General features: G+C 31.1%; 1 protein-coding gene across 1 annotated transcript in view; it reads right to left on the bottom strand.

The window, feature by feature from the left end:
- LOC108910841 (metabotropic glutamate receptor-like) overlaps positions 1–24,557 on the bottom strand; it is a 105,486-nt gene that overhangs the window by 51,994 nt on the left and 28,935 nt on the right. The window contains exons 3-4 of the mRNA XM_018715584.2: positions 19,739–19,901; positions 330–543 (exon numbers count right to left, since the gene is read on the bottom strand). Coding sequence (XP_018571100.2) covers positions 330–543; positions 19,739–19,901 — 377 coding nt within the window. The remainder of the gene's footprint in view (positions 1–329; positions 544–19,738; positions 19,902–24,557) is intronic.

Below are 24,557 nucleotides of genomic sequence, written 5' to 3'. Positions count from 1 at the left end.
TAAATAAAAAGAAATAAAATAAAAGAAAATAACAAAAATGAATAACGTTTGAAAGTTTTTTCATTTCTAAAATTTTTGAAAATTAAAATATTTCAAAAAGTAAAAAATCTATAGCCTTATGTCCAATTTAACGCGGACAAATTGTATACCAATATGCATTTAGTAATATATTTAATTAAAAGCGAACTATGAAGTTTTTTTAATTACCCAAATTATGTTTGCCAAGAAAATATAAGAACATTCTAAATGTCACTATTTCTTAGCCTCGTTACTTAAAAACAGAAATAAAAATGTTTTTTTTTTATTCTAAACTGGATACGGTTACTTACCTATATGTTTTGATTCGTTGAAGGCTTCAGGTATTTTTCTAGTTAGCACAGCATACACAGTACAAATAATTATCAGAAATATGGGATAAGTGAACGCTATCATATATGAAGCGTCTATATAGGAAGAACAGACAAGAAGGTTATCTTCTCTGGTGGGATAGTGATGCATAGCTCTTGGTGGTGATATTATCATCCATATCCCATTGATCAGTACCTAAAAATGCAAAATAGTGAAAAATTCATTAGTAACTATGAGCAATATTCATCTTTTAATGTAGGGAATTTTAAAATTTTGTGAAATGATAAATTTTCTTATGTAACTAAAGTTTTCCCTGAACTGTCAAGCGAAAATTATATAATCTTGGCCTTATACAGATAAAAAAGTTTATGCTAGAACTTAAAAATATCTTAAGAATCATACACGTACTTGACAAATACCTACATTTATTAAGACGAACATCCCTATTTAGTCTGTCAGGTACCTATACGAAATTTAACGGCAATACATTTTAAAGCAATTAGTAGTGTTTTATTTTATTCAGTTTGGGTCTTAAAACTACCTTTGTTCGCTGCATTCACTATCCACAGAGCCAGAGGTTGGTTCTAGAACCACTGTCGAAGACAGTCGTAGGATGCTCAAAGAAAACGACTCAATTTAGATTTTTTCCAGGAAGCTTTCGAACTCGGCCGCGACTGGCAGCTTACCATATGTAAATATAAGATTTCAGCTACATCCTATGACAGACAATAAGCCTATAAAATGAGACAAGTCCGATTAAATTCCGATAATTTGTTTATGCGCAAGAGCTCAAAAATGGTCGAAAATGGTCGTTTTTTGCAATTGCTAATAATTAATGCAATTTTCATCGCAGACACTTGTAATCCAGGATTATTGGGGCTTTTCACACCCTTAATACATAGTAAAAATTTCAGCCCGAAAGCTTCATTGGTTTAGCATTAGCGGAATTTGTTATCTAAGAAGATGCTATTTTCAATTCATTTTTCCCAAGCTCAAAGGCGTTGTATAGTTTCGATCATTAATTGTTTTTGTACCTAAATAGTTGTATTAACATATGCATTTACTGAGAATTTAATTTTTCAAATTTAATTTGTTTAAAAATGATTTTGACAAAATGTTAATATTTATTAAATTGTTAAGATAAGTAATTATTATAAAAGGAAATAGTAACCTCTATAGTTAGTTAGTATAGTACTATTTTTCTTCGAATTTAAAAAAAAATCGTTGTTCTAAGTTGATTATAATATGTTTCTGAACAATATTCCGCAAAAAACTTCCAATAGTATTTTTTTCCAGAAAAAAGCTATAAAGACTGGCCTATTACGCATTTCTTCAACTCAATGTTAACTATAATTGATTTATAAATATGTACCATTCATGTAGTGGAAACTTAATTAAATATTTATTATGAAAACGAATATAATTAAACATATAATTTACTAGAAATATTCAGCAATGAATTCAACAATACTTATTGCTGAGGCAGAAAAGACAAATTCGGCTTTGTATTGATGGTTTATACATATTTGTATGTAATTATATATACAATTGAGCTTAAATCCCAACGATTAACGTTCATAATTTAATGTTAAGTCAAAACTACACTTTTGAGAATAGTTTTAAATTTTGTAATTTTATGTTATAGCGTTTTACCTACTTCAGTTTTTTGGTATTATAAAATGTATCCAATATAAGTAGTGCTACTCTAAAGTGAATTGTTAGACATGTAGAAAAATAGCGTATATAGTAAAATTAACCAGTATCTCAACTTCATCTGGATACAATTAATACTTCCCCTATATTTATCTACTGGTAATCAATTTGAATATTTCGTTACTTCAAAATTTTACCAAATAAATTTTTGTACTCAATTTTTTGGGGTAAGTAAATGTATTTACATTGATTTTATCATTTTGAAACAGCAATAGTTTAATTTCAGTTTTTACTTCAGTTTTATATAGTCACATAATCTGTATGATTATAATTTTCAATCAACACGATTTTACCAATACCAAGACGATTAAATTAGGTAAAATTATATTTTAAAACGTTTTTAACGTAGTAATACGAGCTGTAGTAGTCGAGTTCGATCTAGTTCAGCTGTTGTTAAAATTCTGTTGCAGCAGACCTGTAGATGTTCGTCCATCAAAGAGTTGTAGACTAATTCATAAATATATACAGGGTGTTTTAGAAAGATCTCCCGTAAATATAGGGGGTGATAGTACGACAAAAAATAAGAGTTTTTTTGTCTTATGAACTATATGTCTATCTCCAATTGTTTTCGAGATACAGAGCGACAAAATAAAATTTTTTAAATAGAATTTTTACGAAAATTTCCAAACGGTGTGAAATATTTTTATGAAATTTGGTATCCCGGTTTTTTTAAGGATACCAAATACGCTGGGCTAATTATTTTTTGTATATTTCATAGAGGGCGCTAGTTATGCTACATTTTAATTCCTATTACTTAATTTCCTATCACATTTTAATTTCTAATTTAATTAAATTTTCCCGAACGGTTTTATGTTAAAAAGGTACTCTTGTTTCAAATCGTTATCTTTAACGGTTTCTGAGAAAGTCCCTCTTGAATTAATCCCACTTTGGTCAATTTCATAGTAATTTAAACAAAAAATAATAATAATAATTTTCCTTTCCTCTCTTTTCCATTTAAATGATTAATTTTTATTTAATTTAATTTTTTATTATTATTTTTTTATTAAAATTAGATTAAATTTAAACTACTATGAAATTGACCAAAGTGGGATTAATTCAAAAGCGATTTTCTCAGAAACCGTTAAAGATAACGATTTGAAACAAGAGTACCTTTTTAACGTAAAACAGTTCGGGAAAACGGAATTTGCTGTCCAATTTGTTAAAAAGTCAAAGATGAAAAAGTTACACACGCAAAGTACCAAGGGCCCCCCCGAACCCACCCCAATGGACCTTGTGGAAATAAATGTATTAGTCCATCAAATTGCTCATCAAAATTTAGCTGTGTATACCAAATTTCATTCATTTATCACAACGCGATTGAGAGATATTGCAAAAAAATGATTTCCATTCCTCCCTCTTCACTGGGTCCCTGTGCCCTTAGGAAGCATTTCCGGACCCATGTTCATATGAACTTTTTTTACTTAGTTTTGATCATAGAATCGGCCTGTTCAGGATTGGCAGCTAATTATGAGACACCCTGTATACAGGGTGTTTCAGAAAGACCTTCCGTAAATACAGGGGGTGATAGTACGACAAAAAATAAGAATTTTTTGTCTTATGAACTATATGCCTATATCCTCTCGTTTTCGAGATACAGAACGATAAAATAAAAATTTTTACGAAAATTTCCAAACGGTGCGAAATATGTTTATGAAATTTGGTATTCCGGGGATTTTAAGGATGCCTAATACGCTGGTCCAACTATTTTTTGTATATTTCATAGACAGCGCTAGTTATGCTACATTCCTATTACATTTTTAATTCTAATTTTTTAAGGTTAGGTTTTTTACCATTCGGGTTCGAATTTCTAATGTACAATTTTATTTTCTGAAAAAAGCTTTTAATTAAACTCTTACAATATTATGGTGTTTAAAATAAGTGACTCTTCTCAAAGTAGGCTTATGTCAAAACTTATTAATGGATGTCTCATAAGCAACGCACACGTTCTTAGTAATATTTTAAGCTCTAGTGATTGCTAGTGACTGTAGTTAGTCGGTAATTAAAAAATATTATTGCTCGATTTGTAATTTAACATTTAACTATTCGTTATTATTTAGAAAATAGCTATCATCTCATTTAAAACAATGGTGGATATTTTTAAAATAAGTAGCATACCCCTTACTGTGGACTTAGTATTAAAAAATGGAAGAGCTAATTTACATCTTATAATAAGAATCAGTACAGTTTTAGAGTTCAACAATTGTAAACTATAAAAACGTGTTGAGTTTCAGAGTTTCTTTTTCTGAAACGGGCGATATATCTCTCGAAAAGTCAAGAAATCTAAGCCGACAACATGCCAGCTAGTCATGAAATTGTTAAACTATTTCTTTATGTTTTTAAGCTTCACAGTTTTCAAAATGTAAAATATTTTTATGCCATTTTATGTAGTAGGAATAGAACAACTTATTTGAATAATATCAACATATTTCTCCATGATCCACTTTACAACGTGTTTAAAGACGCAAGAAGGTAGACAAAGTTTCAGTTTATACCTAACATGAAAATATGAAAAGAATATAAACTAAAGCTTAGAAATAGGGGTACGTTTTTGTTACAAATGCATTTAAAAGTGAATTGTGCCTACATATATCTCTGGAATACGACGTTCGTTTGCTTTTATAAGATTGGTAAATAAAAAAATTTCAAAAACAATCCTTTTTTTTAATTTGACTCTCTCGACATCTGTTAACCCTAAAAGTTGATTTTGTTAAAAAAATCAATTGATTTATGTGGGTAGGATTCTGAAAAATTACATTTTTCTACTGTTTAAATAGAAAATATTATTCAAAGTAACAACAGTTGATTTTGCGGCCAGTGTCATATTTATCCAGTTTTATTTATACGCAGAAGTAAACAATTAAAAACTAAGCTAAACATTCATTGGGGGACCCTCAGGGCCATGTAAATAATGATTTGTTTTTATTCGCTTTGACTCGGACATTTTATTCAGGATGCCAAGTCTTTTCCTTTTTAGTTATTTTACGTTGGTCTATTTCTGAACACCGACGCAGGACGCTTTGCAAGAGACGAGCAACCCTCAACCTGCAAATTTTGCCAAACCCTCACTTTGTCTTTCGATAGGGAACTTTTACTATCCTAACATTGCTTAGACAAGGGACTTATGTTTTTACATTCTTCCGAGGGATGGTACATCTTTGTGTGTATTGCTGTAATGTCACTGGTTCTATACCAAATGGCCAGCTTCTTACTTCCAAGGATTATCATGATGTGTAAAAAAAATAATAACGTACCGAAGAAACAATACCAAAATATTATTTATTATTAATGTCTAATTAAATCTGGCAACGCCCCCTAATGTTTTTTAAACATCACAAAAATTGTTTTAGACGTTAGAGAAACTGTAGGCTAAAATCTATGTCAATAGTAATGAAGATTCTAATTTAACATTTAAGATTAATTTGATAAAAACACATCGTCTTCGATGAGCGCAGCTTGTTTTACAGAATTAAGGAAAATAGAGAACAGATTATTAAAAGTAACTGAAGAAAAAATAGAATATGATGTAGATAGACAGGAAATACGATAAGCAGGAAGAGATAAAAATTACTGCGAATAGGATACAAAGGAGTTACAAAGGAGGTGGGTAGAAATCGATGTGTTCAAAAAATTATAGGTATATAAGAACATTTCAAAGGGGCTAAAAGTGAGAATATATAAGATGGTTCTACGACCAGTAACAACTCATGCAAGTGAGGTGTAACATAATATGCTGAGGATCTTAGAGACAAAAATACTTGGAAGAATATGTGGAGGTAAAAGGGGGCCAGATATCTTGCCCGTATATACAGCACACTAACAAATAACTGAAGGATATATAAGGAACCTGATATTGTTGGTGTGGCAAAGGATCAAATATTAATGCGACTGGGAAATATTATGAGAATGAAAGGCACCTAAAAAAATATTATTAAGAAAACTTAATAGTATGAGGGTCATAAAAAATTCCTAGATCGATCAAGTATCCCAACTGATTGTTCCTATATGTCTCAAAATGTCATTTGGTAAATGTCTAGTGTTTGATGTTTTTAATTATTACGCGGCATATTAATTATTGTGTACTTTTTTAATTTAGGTGCCATTTATATTAAAATATCAAATTTTTTTCAAGTGTTTTCTCTTAAAATATTAAACATACTTAATAAGCTGTTCAATATTAATGAAGCTTATATTTCAAGGATGGTAATAGGTACTTTGTACCAAAACCGCTGTTTGTTTTTTCCAAATAAGTTTAAAATTAAATATTAACCAATTTAAATGAAATGTGAAGTACCTACTAGTCTCTACTTAAATATAAAAGTCACTTTCTGAACATTAATTAATAGAAAAAAGACCTCTATTTGTAATTTATTTTTTTTTGGGGTACAACTTAGTTGTACAGTTCTCTTATCTTGTCAGAAATACATGTTTTTCTTCTGTCATCAATTTTTATTATTTCTAAGAGTTTTTATTTGAAAATTTGTTGTTAATCTCCAAATAATTTTTTACACAGGGTGTAAATGGAGGTGACATTTATATAGAGGCTACTTTTGACCTTCACAAATTCATATTATTATAAGTTTGTTTTCTCAAATTGTTGCTGTCTCACATCAGGTGGATTAATATTATGTAGTTCACCTATGTCAGAGGTCATTGACACTGAACATCACAAACTATATACAGTGCTTTAAAAAATACTTTTTGAGGGTTTCTTATAAATATTGCAAAAATTTTAAGTGAGTGATTCCTTGCCAGAAGTAAAGAATGATATATGACTTATTTCTAAAAATGGCTGCTATCAGAGTTACACTCCTTAAAATTCTGTTTTTATTTTATTTTTACATTTTAGTGAAATAAAGAATAATGAAATTTGGGATGTTACTTTAACTTGTCGTCATATAAAACTAGCCAGTGTACAAATTACTTATTTCAAACTAAAAGAACTACATGTTCCACCAATTTTTTAAAGTAATTGTTCATATAGATTCAGCGAAAATAATACATTGATGTCAGTGTTTATCACTGCGCTTCTCTCAAGTCATTTAATATAACAGGTGTTTTTGTATACAACATAAGTGAGGTCTTTAAAATGGTAAACTACATAAATACTGATATTAAATGTGCGATATGGACTTCTTAATGGTAACGCATTAGCAAACCTTTATTAAGAACTTATCCAGATCGCGTTATCCCGCATCGTACGATGTTTAGTCATTTACATCAGCATGTTATTTAAATTTACCACTGAAAATGGACACCCTAAAACAGTTCCTCAAATGGAAGAAAAGGCGCCTAATGAAGTCGAAGATGAACAAGAACAGGCATAAGGCACACATTAAATATTAGCTACTCAACGACTTGGAGGATTCTTAAAAAGTAACTTTTGTACCCCTATCATATTCATCGTATACATACACTTTTACACGATGATTTTACACGCTTTGTGTCGATGGCGACAAGGAAGAATAAGGCATAATCTTCGATTTTTTACATAAGTACCGATACGGCTATCTTCTTTAGGGATGCCGTAATACATTTTGAACAATCACATATGGACTTTGAAAACCCACATGCAGTGACAGAAAGCCGTTATCTACGCCAATTTCCCCTTAATGTGTGACTTCCTGATTGACCCTTTCTTTCTTCCGGAAAAATTTAACATAGATTTTTGAAGGGGATCTGATAACACTGCTTGAAGAAGTCCCTATTTTGTTAAGAGTTACAGCAGGAGAATATTTACTTCATCGTTTATGACATACACAATACAAGGAAAGAATCACTTTACGTCTGTGTTATAACGGAAAAGGATCATATGTCACAATTTTAAGGGTTCCTTTCTGAGAGAAAAATAATTAAATTTGTTACCGAAAGAGCAAAAAGGGAACAAAGTATAAGTTAATCTTATTTAAGTTACACTAAAATCTCGAAGTTTTATGTTTTATGTGAAACAGAAAGGTGTGAAACAAAATATAAAATAATAATAACCGCGTTCTGAGAAATTTATATTAAAATACTGGGCCTTCGATGAATACAATTTGTAAAATAATGGATGTGGTCAAATTATAAAAAAACATCCTTCAGCATTTGATGTGCATATTTAAATTTACTAATTTAAATAATAATAATAATATAATAATGCCTCTACTCCTCATTCTAACTACGAGAATTAGCCCAGAAGTCGGAGACTTGAGCGGGAGGGGAGGCGGCATATTACTATTAAGTAGGCCGCCTTTGCGCCTAGGAACGACTTATGTTAGTAGGCTCTAACCACCATTCAGTGCAGGAATGAGGGAAACCTGGAACACCTCATTAATTATTGGGGTGGTCAAATGCCAACCGGTGTCAATCTCTCACATTGACCCAAGCCAACATTCTTCCACTCTACCATACCTGCACAGAGGGTGCCAATCTGCCAATCCTCCGTATAGCTAATCTACGGTCTACCGGCCGCGGGATTCGAAAACCGGGCAGATAGCACACATCGATTTAAGTACTGACGCCTTAAACCGTACGGCTATCGACCGACACCATAATAATTAAAAATCTGGGGAAAAAAGTGGGCCGGACCCGTTTGGAAGCAACAGTAAATCAAAGCATTCATTTTTTATAAATCGGGAAAAATAGTGTCAGACAAAACTTTATGGCGGTTTCGGAGGGGGGTGGGGTTGAAGAAAACCGGAAAAAAGTGGATCCTAACCGGATCTACTCAAGTGCGATTTTCTTGTTACAACATGCACTTTTATGGAAAAATTGTGGCAGACAGCGCAGACTAGTAGTATGATAGTATCTTCAAATTCATAAAACTCGAAAACTGCTGTAAAACAGTATAAAATAAGTAAAAACTAAAAAAAAATTCTGCCGCTTGCCAATAAGTTCCATAACGACCGCACAAACGTTACATACTGCTGGCAGACATTACAACCCCCCCCCCCAGAACCATCCCAAAAGGGGTAACATGGTTCGTTTGCTAGTGGGCGTGCATTACATTGACATTACAGTGGGTGAGACAGCTGTCAAAATTTCAAATTTCTATTGTAAAGTTTAATAGTATATTATTTAACGAGCGTATAATGTAGGCTATATTACACGAGCCGTAGGCGAGTGTAATATAGCCATTATACGCGAGGCAAATACTATACTTTATCTACGACTACTCACTCATCATATTGTTTAAAAAAAATAATAATTTGTAGATTGGGAAACATTTATTTAAAATTAGAAATTTTTATAATGAATTATTTAAAATTAGTATAAAGCTGTTATATACAATTGTGTAATTATTTCGTGATTTCTCTGGAAGTAATTCCAATGATGCTAATTTCGCGGCTTCACGAATTTCAGGAGGGGTGCATCGAATTTCATTTTCACTGTCAGAATTCATGGTTAAACACAATTTACATTAACAACTGAAAACTGCAAAATTACTGCAAAAGTCAAAAATGTTTTATTTTGCGAAGTGTTGTCAAATCAATTACATTAGTTACCATAGTAACAATAATTCAAGCATTCATATTCCACACGTGTGGAATATGAAACTCATATTCCACGGGTGTGTAATATGAGTTACATTATGTACTTACTATCACAATTATAATGCGTCTATTATTAAATAGTCGTAGATAAAAACTTTTACCTACGACCACTACTGTAAATACTTAAAAACACACCGTCTGCGATCAATGTAAGATTCCTAAATCGCACAGCTGTGTAAAAATCGTACAGTTTTTTTAAGCAACCGCCTAGCAACGGTCAATACAATACTGTTTGTATTGATTTTTTTACCGTACGTAATAGGAATCTTACATTGATCGCAGACGGTGTGTTTTTAAGTATTTACAGTAGTGGTCCTAGGTAAAGTATAGGAGTATAGTACGTAATACGTGGTGTAATGCAATTACGCACTCATAGAATTACGCACTCACCGCTACGCGACGTCGTGCGTAACTTTTCCATTCGTGCGTAAAATGCTTTTTACAACACTTATTACGTAATATACTATTAATGAACGGGTTACGTGAAAAACCTTGTATAGATAGGTTAAAGACGAAACAGAAAAAATGTTTTTCTAGAACAATTGACGGACTTTATTTTTTGTATTATTCCAATAAATATTCCCGCCAGTGATTCAAGCCTCACTTCAAGGATTTGACTTGTGAAATGAAATGTTTTATTTTTATATATTTTTTAAAACTACATCTCAAAACGAACAAAATGAAAGAAAAAGTTTATGGCATCTTTAGTTTTTGACAAATTACAGGTACCTATTTCTACATTTTTTACAAAAAATATTCAAATGCTCATAACTTCTTGAGGGGTTGAACTAAGAATGTGAAAAAAATCATGGAAGCTACTATAGGTATTAAATAATAGCAAAAAGAGAAAAATTAAAAATCCGGTCACAACGTAAGCGATTTGGCATAGAATGACCCATACATATGAAGAGATATCTCTAAAGATTTTAAAGATATTTATTTTAATATACAGTGTGTTTACTTAAGTTGGAACCATATGGAAAAATTTTTTATTATTGGTTTTATGAAAAAATTATGAAATTTATTCTTCATAAAAAGTTCTACATGGTCCAAAATCTAAAATGCAACCATCAGTTATCAAAATTTCCCAGTCATATACGAGGTATATCAGAAATTAGTACCCTTATTTTTGACAATACAGAAAAGTTTTATAAAGGAAATTTATTTTGAATTAAAAGTTATTTTCAAATATGCAATTACAGTCATTTAGTATGAAGATTCAGGTTTTGTGATTGTTTACGTTTTACATTATAAATTATTTGTATTATTATTAAAATTAAATTGCAAGGGTGTTCATAAACATTAACAAATGGAAAGGTTATCATATTTTTAACAGATAAGGGAGATAAATACAAATAATTCATAATGCAAAACGTAAATAATCACAAAACCTGAATCTTCATGCTAATTCGCTGTAATTGCAGATTTAGAAATAACTTTTAATTAAAAATAACTTTTCTTTATTATATTCTTCGGTATTGTCAAAAATAAAGGTACTTTACTCTTGAGCAAAATTCATACTTTCTGATATACCTCGTATATGACTGGGAAATTTTGTTAACTGAAGATTTTAGACAATGCAGAACTTTTTATGAAGAATAACTTTTTTTCATAAAACCAATAATAAAAAAGTTTTCTATATACGTATATTTTTCTTATTATCAACTTTACTTAAAAATTTATTAATTAATTTTGACTTATTGATTTTATTATCGTTTTAAAAATATAGGTAGACAATTTGAGACCACATTTATTGGTGTTAACAAAATTTTGCTTTATTGGAGATTTTTAAAACTTATTGTTGGTGGTTCATCATTCCTACTGGTCCGCCATTCCTTGATTTATTCTATATAAAAAATTCTGCTCTTTTTCCGCATTTAATTCGATAATTAGATATGTAAATGCCACCACTTGAACAGGAAACAACAAGCAGCATTAACTGCTCCGCAAATATTTGTGCACGTACCACCATTAGTGCTATGCACACAACGCAAGAAGTAAATTATGGATTTATGTTGATCTCTCAGATTGATTGCAGTTGCAGTAAATGGTTAACTAGGCTATCTCTTAATTTACGTATAATTAAAAAAGGGCAGTTACATTATGGACATTTAAAGTCAGTGTTGAATTACTGCTACCAATATTTGAGTATTATTGAAATTTTTATTTAGGTATAAATAAATTTTATTTCGGGATACCCATTTTTAGGAAGTTATGCAAACCATACACGTACCGGCCCAATTGCTTGAGTGGATTGCAGTCAAAAACTAAAAAAAAGTCATGTGCGTAATTATGAAAACGCTGTATTGCTTTGAAAAATTATTTTTTATTCCGAAAAAACAATTGGGTAACGAAATTTTGTTCACATTTGATATGCAGCTATTATTTTTAATTCGATAATGTGAAAGTTACATACATTTTTTTATACGGGGTAGCCGCCCAGGTATACGAGATACTTCGTATATGAATTCTATGACTAATTTTAAGCAAAAATAATTCTATTCACTTTTCTCGAATTTCCAACGGTTCTTGAAATATCGGGACTTGAAGTTGCCAAGTCGTATGAGTAGTTGCTAAAGAGTAAATTACATAGTTGCGACTAGAGGGCTCATTTAGCATTTTTTTTTATTTGCTTAACGGAAAGATATTGTAATTTTAAGGCTTTCTGCAAAAAACTAGAATTTTTTATCGCCTACAAGTCATCCAAAAAAAATCATAAACTGGTGCGCTGAGTATCAGCTGAACCGGCAAGTGTGACGTCACCGCATGAGATATAGTTGCCGCATGCTTGTGTGTGTTGTCAGTCAGTTGGGTAGTCGGGTTTTAGTTGTCTGTTAAGTTTGGATTGAGTACGTTAAGATACCGATTTTGTTAGCAATATGGAAGATACAGAACAGAAAAAAATTACAAATTCCAGTGTGAGCACTAGTGTGAAGATACCTACGAAAATAATAATAATGTTTCCGTAATTCTGTCGTGCGGATCTAAAATCAATAATTTATTAGTCTCTACTTTGATTTGTTCATTTTTAATATCTTGTATTTGAAAATGACTTATTTTGAAAGCAACAAAACTACCCTGCGTAATTTAGGTATGTAATAAATACGTTTGTATTCTCTAGAAACAATACACTTGTGTTAGTGTTTTTCCATTGTTGATTTTTTAGTGAATATACAAATACCTCTAGGTACTAAGTATTTATATAAAAATTCATAATAAATATTATATGTATTATTAATATATTTATAAGATATTAGGCAAATTTATGTACTTTCCATGGGAATAAAAATATTAATAAGAATTTTGCATTTGATTAGGTAAATCTTTGAAATCTGTGACAGAAATTTTCGTTCAATTAAATGCAAAATCCTTATTCTTATTTACTATTCTCATTGTACAAAAACATCAAAAACTTTTGCTACAAAAGTACTCTGTAGAAGCTTTACACGTTATTGAAACGTACCTTTGCATTTTCACTCCTCTCATCCCAGCACTGATAAAGCCCTGGTTTTTATTAAAAAAAATCCATGATCATTAACAAACCTTCTTCTGGCAAATTAAAAGAATCTGTGTTTACGAAATTTGCTCCCATTTTTTAAATTTAATATGCACAAACAAAAACGCTAAAACATTATGGGTAGGTACTGCAGCGATTCTATAGTCTGCAGATGTAGAATTGCAGAAACACAATCATCTGGAAGTAGCGTAGGCGCGTCAAGCCGGCTGACCGTCCCATGCGGTGACGTCATTGTATTGCCACGGCTGAGACAAATATTCGAATTTTAAAAATCATATAGTTTGAAAACCGCTCAACGGATTGAGTTGAAATTTTCAGGATCATGAGCAATACTTTGTGTATATAAAATAAGAATGTTTTTTGAAAATTTACTGGATGACCCCTAATTGATAATTAGCAATTTGGCTGGGATTAGAAAAAAATTGTCGATTGTCAGTTCATTGACTATTTGTCCTTTTTTATCCTTTGCGTTATTTGTGTTAAAAATCATGCCTTTAATTTATTCAAATGAAGAATACGCCGACATGATTTTCGTATAGATGTATATTGCAACGGTAGCACCACCGCACGGCCTATATTCAAACCACCGTTTTCCCAGACAATGTTCAGTAGAACCTTCACAATTCTTCAATAAGAGTTGCGTTCCTTAAACCGACTTGTGAAAGAGAAGTTATGTGAAGAAACAACGCTGCAGAAGTACCTAAGCTTGTTGAAAATGATCCTAGTACTAGTACGAGAAGAATTTCTGTACTTACTTGACAAAGTAGTACGACTGTGCAAGACACTTTGTGAGAAAACGGACTGCATCCCAACCGGTACAAGAACTTCTTCCCACGGATCTTCATCAAAGAGTTCGTCTTTGTGAATAGAGGAGCAATCATCTGGATACTCTATCAAGAAGCCTTTTTTGTGACGAAGCTACATTTACAAGAGATGGAATCAACAATTTCCACAACAATCATTTGTGGACAATCGAAATCCTCATGCTATTCGAGAAACCCATTTTCAGAGAAGATTCTCCGTAGACGTTTGGGCTGGAATAATTAATAATGAAATTATCGGACCACATTTCTTCGCCGAAAATTTGAACAGCGAGATGTGACGGGATTTTTTTGGAGAACGATCTACCTGTACTACTTCAGGACATTCCTGTTCAAGGATGACGTTCTTTTTACATGATAGTGTTCCGTCCCAGTATGGAAGAGGTGTCACTAATTTCCTCAATGAAAAGTATCCAAACCGACTGATAGGTCGTAGTGGTCCCAATGCTTGGTCACCGCGATCTCCGGATTTCAACCCGTTGGACTTTTTCATGTAGGGTCATATGAAGACACTTATCTATTTAATGGGAAAGCCTAATTGGGACCAACTCATTGAGAAATATGTATTATTGTCTTTTACAAACTGAATTTTGCTACATAAAATAAATTTATTAAGGAGGCCTTGAAAAAAGCCTTGTTAATTTAGTATAGAATACACCATTAGGCACTTTAGTTACACACTGCTTTTTTATTATTTTATAATTTTTGTCGTAACATAAATCAACTAAACAATTATTCTGATGTAATATTTATGATGCATTCATTATTATCAAATATAAAAGCATTATTGTGTTCCTAGTATGCGAATAGACATCAATCAATATGAGTTCATGAATAATATATTTAGATTTACAATTTGCTTTATATATTGTGATTTGCAACTAATAACCCGATTATAATTTCGTAATTTTCAATTATACTTCTGAATTTAATTACCTGTTCACATTTTATGTTATTCATTAACGCGCTTTATCATATTGTTGTTATGGCATGAGGCTGAAAAGTAATACAAATTAAAAAATAGATTTAGATTTTAGTAATATTAAACCTTAGCAGTGTATAGGTGAGGTCATTTTAGGCTAAAAAATTTCGGTGAACACGGGTATAGGCGAAATGATCGCGTTTCTCCTAATCTGTCGTACAACGTCTTGAAAAGCTTGTGGTTAGGTTGTCTGTTATTTGAATATAACTACAAGTACCTCGCTGCTGCATGACGACCACAATAATTTTCCTGTGCATACACACATACCATGTTTCCCATTTCAACAAACGAATAATCATTATGACGCGGCATTTTAATAAAAAAAAATCACAAACGAAGAAGAACTAAACTGTCTAGTATTTATAAGTTTCTTAGAATTGACATAAATAATACATGACATTTCATTGACACCGGCATACTTCATTAAAGTCATCTTATTTAAAGGCGTACGTTCAAACAAATAATTTTGTAAAGAAATAGTAAATCGTTCTTATTTCGAAAACGGTTAAGTTTATTGATTTTTAACAGGTATATCTTTATTATTTAGAATTGAACGTAGTTTAATAATTTCTTATTGAAAATTCAGATTTTTGAAGGACAAAAATGTTTGACATATGTTTACTCCGACGGAACACTACAACTAGCGCATCCTAGATGTGATTGCAAAATAGTTACCATTTCCGTAATTAGCACCTCAGAAAACATAGGTGTACAAATTTTCAAGACAATCCGTTTAAAGATGCTCAAGATATTTAAAAAAATCGAAAATATATTTTCAACTTTAACATCCTGTAGATCGAAAAGGAGCAACATTCAGATCAGGCATATTTGGCTTAATCGCTCTATTTTGAGGTCAGCAACATGCCCTTAAGCTCTGTCCCATTATTAATGAATCACCCTGTATAAAAACTTTTTAACTGGTATAGTGAAGAAGTATTATTTCTAAACTTAGATTTTTTAAAATGCTGGACAAAAATTGCGCATATAAACGACGCCTTAAAACTTTTTGATATAAAATGGTTAAAGGAAGATGCCTTTACAGTTATGTTTATTTAAAATACACCCTGTATATAGACTGTTCCGGAAGCATCCAGATTCAGAATGAGGAACATTTATTATATGTCTTATTGTACTACTGGCTGCTGGACAAAAATAATGAAATAGATGTAAAAAAATTAGACAAATCTTCTAAAAAAATTAGTGGAATTAGAAGTGATCCATTGTCTTAAGATAATAATAACTCTTTAGCTCCGTGTAAAACGTTTTTTAAATTATTAAAATAAATTTCCATTGAACAGTTAAAAATTTATCACTGGAGACTTTTTTATAGTATATTTGCCAGCATCTCAAATTCTTAATTTATACTTAAACTTTTACTGCCGCCTAAGAGCCATAACGATTTTCATGAATAAAAATGTCACGAAGCCTCAGTATCTACATATAAATGAGTTTTCAAAATGAATTTTCCCTTTTTTTAATTAATTAAGTTATAAGAAAAATAAGTTAAGTGGCTCTGGAAATTGTTTAATTTATTTCAAATCAGTTAATGATTCATACACGAAAATTAATTAAAGATATTAATTATTATGATATTTAATATAGACCTTTTTCGTTTTTATTTGCAGGCTTTTTTTACAGGTCATGTTAATTTTAACTAACGTTTTGAATCGACTTATTCTCCTCGCGTCTCAAGTTGCATTGATAATCATGTCTTGAAGAGCATACACGATGTTTCAAAATAAGGCACCGTAAGCAAAAGATATAGCAGAATATTAAATAGGAAGATTTAATATACCAATAACAATATATGAACTGTAGGTCTATCGTCTTTTATTTTCAAGGTACCGATCGTACGTATTTCTTCTTTTCAGATGTTCTATTACCCATATTAGGTGTCTTTAAAGTATTAATCCATTCCTTCCAGGTCGCCCGACCCTCGACTATATTTCTCATTTGTATTTATTTCTTTTCCGAATATACCGAATATGTCTTTTATATTTCTTTCTTGTATATATCTTTTCCGAATATATTATTTTTCTTATTTGTTCTATTTTTACGAGGGTCGCCTTTTATATTGTGAGAATGGGCGATCCTGGTGCTACCAACTGAAAACCGACTGAAAACCGACGTCTCTATCGTAAAGTTCGACTTTTTGTTGGTATACTTACTTAGAACGTTTTGACGTACAAGCGCTATTTGTGTTTTTTACAGTGATTTGAAAAAATCAGTTTAGTCAAAAAATGGATTTTATAACTTTCGACGTGGATTATCTCAACAATAGTGAACTTAATTCGGCTTTTGGCGATGAAGCACCATCAAAAACCACTGTATATCGGTGGTATACGGAATTCAATCGTAATTGTGGTTTGCTCACTGATGAATTTCGTGAAGGTCTTCCAGAAAACATTAATGCTGTTCGTGAACTGATATTGCAAGATCGTGAAATTGGGGCGTCTTTTGGTAGTAGAGGGACCAGCATACATTCAATATTGCATGAACGTTTGGCCGCCAAAAAAAAATGTTCGCGTTGAATCCCACATAATTTGGTGTGATTGGTTGAAGAAATGCTCGAGAAATACGATCGCGGTGCTTCAAAACACGTCTATGGCATCGTAACAGGTAACGAATCATGGATCTATGCGTATGAGCCCAACAGTAAACAGCAGTCAACTGTATAGGTCTTTCAAGATGAGCCAAATCCAACAAAAGTTGTTCGCGCATGAAGCACTTCTTAATGCAACGTCAGACGTTTAATTCAGAATGGTCCCAACCATTTGTTTGCCAGAAGTCTTTGGAAAAATAAGGGAAATTAACCACCGAAGACGCATAATTTTTCACCAGGACAATGCGAGCTCTCACACATCGGCTCAAGCATCAAACTTTTTAAGAACTGAAAAAGTCGAATTGATAAGTCATCCACTGTACATCCATGATTTAACACCCAGTGACTTTTTCTATTCCCTCACATTAAAATAAGTTATGAGGTCAACGTTTTCGCCGCCTGAAGAGCGGTTGATGCGTTCAAAATGCATGTTTTGGAGGTACCTACCTCAATTCGAATGGAAAAAGTACTTCGAAAATTCATGAGCATGTAAAAGTGTATTGATCTTCATGAAGAATATTTTGAAAAACAATATACGATGATTAATTTCTTTTTTGTTCTCTATTCCCGAAATATGAATGGCAACGTACGTATATTCAAATCTATTTTCCATTTTGATTTATAATGGTTCCCAGATAATCAAATGTTGTTTATCTATAACTATTCACTTACAGTAATTTTTTTAATAACACTTTGGTAGGAGTTTGATTTGGGAAATAGCCTGAGTTGATAGACTTTTAAATAAGTTACACAGGACGTCGATTTTTACATGTACTTTTTAATTCTATACAAAAAATATACTCTTGTTAAAACTCGCCAAGTCATTTCCGAAGAAAAGCTCAAAAAGAATAAGTAAATCCACCAGGTATACATATATTTTTTTCTGATAGATATGTACGTTTATTATATCATTTGCAAAAACTAAGTACCTAATTTATATGAAATAAAAGGTTTACAGACAACAAATAAATGGTGTGAAAGGAATGAAAAGTGAATGCTTTTGATGAACTTTTATCAACAATTCATTTAGAGTCAATGCGAAGAACACACAGTACAAAAAATATTATATTATTTTATGTATTTGACTATACCTACTTGCTTTAATATTAGATATACGTAAGTAATTTTGTTAATATGTATAGGTATGTTAATTGACAGACTTTGCTATATTTTCATCATATTTTAATCCCATGTTGACATGAAGATGCAGTTTTGAAACTACAAACCCGATAGTCATATGTAAAGGTTGTGAGATATAATGCCTTTCAAAAACGTTTCTAAAATTCCTATTTACATGCAATTTACTTCCCTTTTATTAAGATATTTAAATGGGACAAAATAAAGACACAAAAAAATAATTGTTTTAGTTGCATCAATGGAATTTTGAATTACGAATATATAGTGTCCAAGAAATAAGTGTCGAAATTTTAATCAAGTTTTTAATTCACCAAATATAAAGTAAATAATAATATTTTATGAAATCACTAAACATTTTTGCTAGCCTAAATGATAAATACTAGAAAAAGTATTTTTGTTTATTATTACATCTATCAAGCACTAAGTTAAAAAAATGAGATTTTTGAGAGAGAGAAACAAAGAGATTTTCAATAATAAGATTAAATAAACGTTGTTGCTATTGAAGCGTTAAATAAATGGTAAAATTTTGGCACTTATTTCTAGGACACTCTGTGTAATATCTGTCATTTTACATATAAACGACATAATAGAAAAAAAAAACAAAAATATTAATACGTACTATTGTGAGCGAAATTTTTCAGTTTCCACCTATTTTGTGAACACCCTGTAAAAGCTATCATAATGAAACTTTGTATAGGTGTGATCATATCGAAAGTGCTATCCATTTCTTTCTTAAAAAAATGCCTAATATGTTTTTTAATTTTTGGGGTTTTTTCTTAATGATAGTAGGCCGTAGAAAGGATCACATGTCAAAAAATGTAATATCAGAAAGTAAGCCTTTTTGAGTATTACCATATAAAAAAGAGAAATTTAGAAATCGGCCAACGCCATCCTAAATATACTTTAAGTGAAACACACTGTATATGTACATGTAATTTTCAGCATAAATATTTGTTGTCGGGGATTAAATGTTATAGAAGACTAGTCAGGAAAAACTTTAATTATTTTCCTTTACTTAATTTCTTAATTGGAAAAGTTCTCACTACCAATTGGAAAGGAAACCACACCGGGAACAGGACAAATATTTACCTGAAAGCCCACCAGCGCCATGCAGATAACGAGTTGAGATCTCGGTGAAATAAAATTGGGTCTCTTCGCCGAGTGTTTTCCGGCATTGAATATGCGGGAGATCCGGTTTGTTTTGGTTAGTAATGCGGCGTAGACGACAGTGAAGCAGAACCCGGCTCCGAATCTGAAACAAAACCAGGGTGAATGCATGTGCTGTTGATCTGGTTCTCATGGTTAATTAAAATATTCTTATTATTTTGTATTCAAATATCAATAACTGTTTGCTAATAATAATAATAATTAATAAATAGACTGCTAAATAAGTACCTAATAAAAAACAGTAACTCCTAGGCAATAGTCAATCTCTTTTCTACAGGGTGTTAGAAGTTTGACTGCCTTAATTTTAACAGACGATATAATACAATAAAATAAACAAAAAAAAACTTATATGATGTGGGTCCTAGACTCAACCATTTCCGAGAAAAAAAAAATCAAAATCTCCAACTTGATGTACAAAAGTTCGATTAAGTAAGAAATATTGACATAACTGCGTGCATAGAATACCATAAAATACAATATTTATTACTTTTCTTTGTTTACATTTTTTTCGTAGGACAAGTCTGCTGCGTGCACACGTGGTATGCACCAGCTGTGTAGCGTTAAGTTAAGCGCTGTTGTCATGTTGTGAGGAAACTCCCCAATATTAATTCTCGCTGTATTTTGAAAACTGTTAATTTTACGTTCCTGTAATATACAATTTTTTGTTCATTTATGATTACTCTATCCCATTTATTTATTTATTTATTTATTTCACTACATATCCAACAGGCAAATGCCCATTTACAGCATACAAAGTCAGTGCAGCAACACGCAACGCATTCGAAAATATATGTGAATAAATAGAATTAATAATAATAATTGAACATGGCAATATACCAGCACAAAATATAGTAGACATAATATAATATATGTACATACATAATATACACACAGAAAAATATATATTAGACCAGCAAAACTATAGTAGATATAAAATATATAAAATCATCACACATAAATAAATATATAAAAATATCGATACATATGCACACACATACACTTATACATATAGATAAACACGAATCAATAAAATAGTAAAAACAAAAATAAAGTATTAAAACTATAAATTAACAGTAAAGAATCCGTTTTTTAATTTCATTAATAGTGCAAAAAAATATATCTAACCTGTTCTCAACATTGCAATAGTTGACAATCATCTGATATAAAGGAGATACTTTCATAATGTTAGTTCTTAGCAAGCAAGAAAGCCTAGGAACTTTGATCTGAATTTTGTTCAGTAACCAGGTGCAATCAATTAAGTTGTTTAGTATTTTATGTAAAAAAACAATCTGATGTGTAATTCTACGTGTTTTTAACTCATTACAATGAAAACGATCAAGTATGGCATTATGTGGATATCCTCTTTCAGGATATATTCCGTCAAGCTTAAATACGACAAATTTAAAAAAATTTCTTTGAACTTTTCTAAAGATTCAATGTGTGCACTATAAAAAGGACTCTAAACAGTTGATGAATATTTCAATTTCGACCTAACAAAAGATTCATAAAGTAATTTCATAGTATGTAAGCTGCGGAATCCTTGAGAAGTACGTATAATAATACCTAAAAATTTATAAGCAGATGATGCAACTATGTCAATGTGTTTTATAAAATTTAATTTAGCATCGAAAACAACACCAAGATCTTTTATGTACTGAGGCCTTTGCAACATAGAACTATCAATGTAATAGTTATGTTTGATGTAGTTAATTTTACGTGTAAAAGACATTACATTACATTTATCTGCATTTAGAGGTAATTTATTTTGGTTGTACCAAATAGCTATCATATTTATTGCTTTTTGAAGTAGAGCACAATCACATTCAGACGTAATTTCTGTGAATAATTTCAGATCATCAGCATACCACAAACAGTGTACCCAGTTAACATTCGCAATTATATCGTTAATAAACATTACGAACAATAACGGGCCCAAAATAGATCCTTGTGGTACACCCAACCTTTGCTGAAACTTTTCAGATTTATACTCCCGGAATTGAACAAATTGGTATCTATTCTGCAGATATGACTTTAACAAATTAATCATTGGTATGCTGAGATACGTTGTTAATTTATCCAATAAAATTCCGTGGTCGAGTCTGTCGAACGCCTTAGAGAAGTTAGTATCCACTTGACTCTGACGGTCAAGCTTTTCAGATATGTATTGACATTTTGTGACAAAGTTAGTAACCGTTGATCTGTTCTTCTCATGCTGAAGTAATGGCAGTCAAATTTCTTACACCCTGTATACCTTCATTATCTATAACGGATCAGCTTGATTATGTGAATTTTGAGATATATACTCAAGATTTTCACTTTTGTACTGGCAAGTTTTCATTTCTTGGAAATAACTGACAACAGTTTAACTTTACCCTTCGTGCATTAATTTGTCTATAGACAGATACATTCAAATCGTCTGATTTTGTTGGTAATAAAAACCTAAAGATCCTAATTTTAATTTATTGATTTTTCTCTCTGTTAAGAACAACCACATTTTAACAGTTTGTTATATAAATAACTCCTTTGGCACTATTAAAAGTTTGTAACTATTACGAGTAAAAGTCTATTGTCCTTTTAATTAAATTATTTAATCTTGGCTTTCGAAAATAGCTTTCAACATGCCGCAGGCCATAGATAACTGCGCCCATTATAGGATCCAGGCCTTTAGGTTACTTATGTGGGCGTGATGACATTAACTTAATCAGTAAAGCCATAAATGCTTTTAGACGTTTTCAGGTAAAAAATGGGCAGTTCAAACAAATGGAACATAATTACTTTTAATCTGACGCTTGAAAATATTAAATTGAAAGAAGAAAAATAGTAATAATGTTATGCTAATTCAAATTAATACCTTTAAAGTAGAATAGATATGCAAAAACTAATAATAATGGAAAATTTGTAATTTAAAAAACGGAACAATACGTTGAAAGTGGATAGGTATAAATAATATAAATTGGTGTTAATTTAAACAAATTGCTAACCTTTTTTTTGTTTCAAAATTTCATTTTCTGTTCGTTTTATACAGGGTGATCCATTAATGGTATCGAGCGGCTGTATATAGAAAACTAGACGTGCTACGATTATGGGGTTAAAAAATATATTAACAAATACGACCAAAAGAAATTGATTTAAAATATTTTCAAGTTTGTAACTTCACCGCTAGGGAGCGCAACTGCTATAGTGTTACAGAAAATTGTCGGTTTTTCGAAATTTCGCTTATATAAACTAATTTGCAAATACATTTTTTAGATACACTGTTAAACCCTTCACAAGTTTTGTTTGAACTTTTATTTGTTATTACCATGGCAACGTCAGTATGAAGGACGCTATCTTGAAATTTTTAAATTGCCATTACGTCTGAATGTCTTAATTGATTTCAATAAACGATAGCTCATTTTAAAGAACTATTAATAAAATTTACTTTTATGATATAGGAATAAAAATATTATTTTCCTGCGCAACGGTAGACGACGCTACTGAGAAAATTTTTGTAATTGTCTTCGTTTACTAAAAAATTAAATGCAACGATATAGGCTTTTTCATGGCTTGATAGACCATTCATTATGGAAAACAAATACACAAACCGGAGGTCGATATCTTTTTTCGTTTTCAAGTTATTATTAAAATAGTGAGGTTGTGCTAGAACATCCTCCTTTATTTAGTTCTCTAAATAACATTGACATAATCCAAGGCAAAATTAAATTGTAAAACTATTCCAATCTTGTCCTTAAAAAGAATTATTGCATTATTTTGAAATTTTTTTGATATCTGCAATGTTTCATTTTTTTATTAATGCCAAATATCTGAGAAGTTATTAAGATTATTGTTTCCATAACGAGGCAGGCTGTGCCCTATGAAAATAGGCAACTGAAAAATTATGCCAACGAAATGTGACAGCTCTTGCTACGTGCAAAATTAGTTTTATTTGGGTTGGAAAAGTACTTGTGAACAAGGAAAATGCCTTTTACGAATGTGCAAGCGTATGATATGTTGGCAGTGTATTTTCAATGTTAAAAAATTGAAATTCAAATGAAAAATGCCGTTATAGCAATACGCTTTGCGATACCCTCGTAGAATACGCTACTCCAGAGAAGTATTTCAGCGTTTATCCAGACGCCACTACATTCTGTAAGAAGACATCGCCGTGCAAGAACGGAAGATAATATTATTATGTTGGCTTATGTCCATGTAAATCCCCAAATAAGTCTAAGGGAATTCGTTAGAGACCTGGGAATTTCATATGGAACACAAGTACTTTTCTCATACGAATGACACTAATTTTGTACGAAGCCAGAACTGTCACATATCGTTTGACATAATTGTTTGTTTGTCTACTTTTATAGGATAAAGCCTCCTTCATTATGGAAACAATAATCTTTATACTACTTAGATATTTGGAAATAATAAAAAATGAAATATTGCAGTTATCAAAATAAAGCAATAATTCATTTTAAGGACAAGATTGGTATAGTTTTACAATTTTGGCTTGGATTATGTCAATGTTATTTAGAGAACTAAATAAAGGAGGATGTTCTAGCACAACTTCACAATAACTTGAAAAAGAAAAAAGATATCGACCTCCGGTTTGTGTATTTGTTTTCCATAATGAATGGTCTATCAAAAAAACCTATATCCTTGCATTTATTTAGTAAACGGAGACAATTACAAAACTTTCTAATTAGCATTGTGTACTGTTGTGCAGGAAAATAATATTTTTATTCCTGTATCATAAATATACATT

Source organism: Anoplophora glabripennis, unplaced genomic scaffold (assembly GCF_000390285.2).
Source record: "Anoplophora glabripennis isolate ALB-LARVAE unplaced genomic scaffold, Agla_2.0 scaffold483, whole genome shotgun sequence".
NCBI lineage: Eukaryota > Metazoa > Arthropoda > Insecta > Coleoptera > Cerambycidae > Anoplophora > Anoplophora glabripennis.
Note: the sequence above shows the minus strand (reverse complement) of the source record. Positions and strands in the feature narration are given on the sequence as shown.